At 30.7% G+C, this 4226-nt stretch overlaps 1 protein-coding gene across 1 annotated transcript; it reads right to left on the bottom strand.

The window, feature by feature from the left end:
- Positions 1–1264: 1264 nt before the first annotated feature.
- NAC057 (NAC domain containing protein 57) lies at positions 1265–3559 on the bottom strand. Its single transcript, XM_079075755.1, has 3 exons — positions 3369–3559; positions 2227–2510; positions 1265–1692 (listed from the first exon to the last, which is right to left on the bottom strand). Exons 1-3 carry the CDS (start codon positions 3523–3525, stop codon positions 1438–1440), a joined length of 696 nt encoding a protein of 231 aa, XP_078931881.1. The 5' UTR covers positions 3526–3559; the 3' UTR covers positions 1265–1437.
- Between the last annotated feature and the right edge of the window lie 667 nt (positions 3560–4226).

Raw genomic sequence — 4226 nt, 5'->3', positions numbered from 1 at the left:
CTATGGTGAAGGCAACCCAAAAGGACCATGCTCATAATCGGGTCAAGTACATACCAAAATAGTTATGGACTTAGACACTAATCCAACATAGAACTCATTAGAATGACCCTTAACAAGGCTAAAAGGCAATAGAATTAAGTCTGGCTTTTGGTTGATTGAATTGAGTTTACAAGATAAAAATTTTCGGGTTGTCACAGAATCACTCCCAAGATTCCAAAAGAGCTGAACCAAACATTACTAGGAGATTGTCTTGATCGAAATTTCTACAAACCCTAAGCGGATTAAGAAATCCGATCTTCCTATCCTAAAGGTAATAAAAGGGATAACAAAATTTACAAGGAAGGAACGAGTAGTGAGGGTTTGAACCCAAGAACCATATTTATAGGTCTTGCATCCTTACCCCAAGTGCATCTCCTATCCCAAGTGGGATAGATGCATATTTCGAAGTTTTCCTTATCCCTTAAAGATTTTGGAATATTCCAATTAGTTAACTTTTAACAAATTAATATTCAACGCTTTTAATTAATTAAAACTATTTAATTAATTCTAAAATAATTTCCAATTAATTTATTAAAACATAATAAATAAACAAATTTATTTTCTTTTTTATTTATTCTGCTCAAATGGGTCATTAGAGCAACCTAAAAAGACCTTGTTATTATTAGAAATATTCCTAATAGTTAATGACATTGAACACTTTTTCCAATAGAAAATACGTTTTTCCAAATCCTAAAACACATTGATGGTGGTATACAACACTTTGGGAAGGATGACGAAGGTCTCACACGAAGATAGGCTCCGACAAAAATAGTATTTGACAAAATGGGCTGCTTCAACAGTTTTCAAAGCTTCCATCAATAATGGAGAGAGAGAGAGAGAGAGATATGGGTGGATAGAAAAGGAAAATAGGATGGGCAAATTAGTTATTTTAAGTTAATTTTAAAATCTTATAGAGACAAAAACACAATAAAATCTCATTTTGAACCCCTCAAGCTAGTCCAAAACATTTTGGACCAAAATAATAATTTTTGGCTAACATAACACCTAACATAACACCGTTTTTACAATTTTATCTTATAACTATAAAACAATCTTTTGACCACTTTATGATTAGAGTATTTTTCTTGACCATCATACTACATGTTATAAACATTATCTACTCGTATTCTTTATAGGAAAATATTCTCAAAAACATGTGCCTTTAATGCATTGACGTAATTTTTCTTTTAATTTCATAAGGGTAAACCAGTCAAAAACATCTTTAAGATCGGAAAACAGGATGATATGTGGGTCAATAGCGACCTTACATCTTGAGGTATAAATGATATAAATAAAAAAAAGGTTTATAATTCAGTGCCCAAAACTTACATTTATCAATAATACACGTGTCAATCTTTACTCTTATATTTTATTTGATACAAATGTTTTAATATGTCCTTAGTTTGTTAATGTCGCATGTGGACTATTTGGAGAACACCATGGATCGTCTGTAATGAACTGCATCCAGGAATCATCTTTATCATCTTCATCCAAACACGACGATGACGCAATGGGAACATCCGGCGACATTGTTTCATAATCATTGGTAATCGTTGGAGAATATTGTGATATTGACATGCTCGTATGTCCATTATCTTCCAGTTCAACACACGCTCCATTTTTCTTGAAAACACGACACAAGGCATAAGAGTCCTATATACATGAATGACAACAATTAAATATATATGTCAATATATATGACGCTTAGAAACAATAATAATTAAAGAAAAGGTAAATCGGTTAATAAATATTTTCAGTTTATGATGAGTAGTCATGGAGAGAAGATACTTTTGTCCGATTAGAGTAAAAGAAAAAAGTAATTCGAGACCTTTGCTTTGCAATCGGGGATATCTATGATTCATCACCATCACAAGCAACGAATATATATATATATATATATATATATATATATATATATATATATATATATATATATATATATATATATATATATATATATATATATATATATATATATATATATATATAATTTTTTAGAACTAAATCAGATTTTAAGAAACTAATTTCTGAAGGTTAATAATAAATTCATTACTAAATCATGTGGTGGAGCTAATGATCGAATTATGGTTTTCAAATTAAGGTTGCAATAATCATTTTGAACATCCAAATACATTATATAATAATTAATAGGGAATTTATATTAATAGATTAATGATGAAATGATACCTGAATACCCAATGTGTCTTGACAATCTTTATCGTCGAGTCGATATTCATGCATTACCCAATCTGTTCTAATTCCTTGAGGAGCACGTCCGCGATAATACACCAATGTTTTTTTCATTCCAATGGCTCGATTCTGACCTTGACTTGTAACTCTTCGATCCTTACCAGTTGATTTCCAGTATCCGGCCCTTGTCGCTCTGTTTGTCCTGAATCCGTTGGGATATTTCCGGTCTCGTGGTCCAAAAAAATACCATTCGGGATCTCGACTTGGTAAAAATGATTTTTCTGCTAATTGCACATATTTATTTTACGTCATTAAAATAATACTATGACTAGTTGGAGCAATCATTATGAATAAAGTGCTTTCTACATTTTAAAAAAATATGAGAATATAATGACATATTCATTTAGAAAAATGATAAAATATTAATAAGTACAAATTTGTAAAATGTTAGGACGGAAAACCTCGTTTCTCACCCTTCCTATATTAAGTGGTTATTTCTCATTAAGTAAAATATATAGTCGATCATAAGCATCCATATCTCTATTGATTTCATTAAGTTAAAAAAATAACACCATCTTAGGTTTCTTTTCATCCTAAGCGTACACACTATATTTTTAAAGGAAATAAACATACACATTCTCGATCTTCAATGAGGCTCAGATTCATCCGGTTTAGGGATTTAAACATCGTAAATAAATACTAATTTTCTTATGTGCTTTCTAACACATTTTACTCAATTAGTACAAAACGATCATGTATATATCTATACATGAATCATGCAAATTTTAAGCCTTTCGGCTAGCAAACACTACCTGTAGACATAATTAAAGTTGACCTTAAACCTTACTATGGGTGTGCAAAAAATCTGAAAACTTGACCAATTCTAAAATTAAACTGGTTATTACAATTTTTTCCCTAAACCGAAGATATCAGTTCGATTCAGTTTTAATAAAAGCAACCCGAATCAAACCACTTGTAGATGTAGTGCTTAACAATGATCAGGTAATAGTGAGATAATTAGGCTTTTTGTTACTGGCAAAATTAATACATTTATTTATGTCTAATAGAAAACGCAAAACTGAAACTGAATGGTTTGTTATCCGTAACTAAGTACGTAAAAGAAAAAGTAAGAAATTAACCTGCCAACTCCCATGGTTCACATTTGTAGAGATCAACTTCAGGAATGATGTCCAGTTCAATCTCTTGGCCATGTATCTTCCTTTTAAGATAGTAATTCACAAGCTCTTCATCTGTTGGATGGAACCTAAAACCTGGAGGCAATCCCGCTGGCGCCATTTTTATATTTTTCCGGGCAAAAAAACTAACGATCTGATCACACATATATACAGGTTTTTTATATGTTATGTGTCTGTCTTGAGATTCAAAGTGACATGTCTTTGAATCATCTCTTTCGCTTTTTCTTTTTACAGATTCTTGGACAAACGTTTCTGGGAAGCCATTTTCACAAGCAAATTAATGGCTTAACAAATGGATTTAAACTTTCTTCACGTAAATAAAGTTAGGGGTTTTGAGTTCGAATCTAATACACGACACTTGATGATTTGTTTTCCAGAGTGTTAGATGTGGTAATAGTGTCATCTTTTTTTCTGTGGAACGTCATGTTTACTTTTGTTTTTTATATGTTTACATGCAGAAACTTGTGGTTTAGGTTACGATTAAAGAAATGATAGAAAAATGTCCGAAAAGCACATGTGTGTATATATGTATATATAAATAATGAAAAAGAAATGTCTAAAAAGCACATGCATGATTATGTATTGTATGTGTATATATTTGTATATATGTATGTATATTCAAAAAGTAATAACGTCCACATCCGAAGATGCCGCTGTTTATTTTTACGAATAAACTTTCATAATTGTTCCTATATCAATTCAATCTCAACCTACTCTAATAAATGAAAGTTTTTTTTGCCACATGTTACACTATCATTTAATTTGTCAAGCGTGATTTTGTGGTTATTTTGAATTTTTTTT

The sequence above is a fragment of the Lactuca virosa genome, chromosome 2 (genome assembly GCF_052849685.1).
Source record: "Lactuca virosa cultivar CGN04683 chromosome 2, Lactuca_virosa_CGN04683_v6, whole genome shotgun sequence".
NCBI lineage: Eukaryota > Viridiplantae > Streptophyta > Magnoliopsida > Asterales > Asteraceae > Lactuca > Lactuca virosa.
Note: the sequence above shows the minus strand (reverse complement) of the source record. Positions and strands in the feature narration are given on the sequence as shown.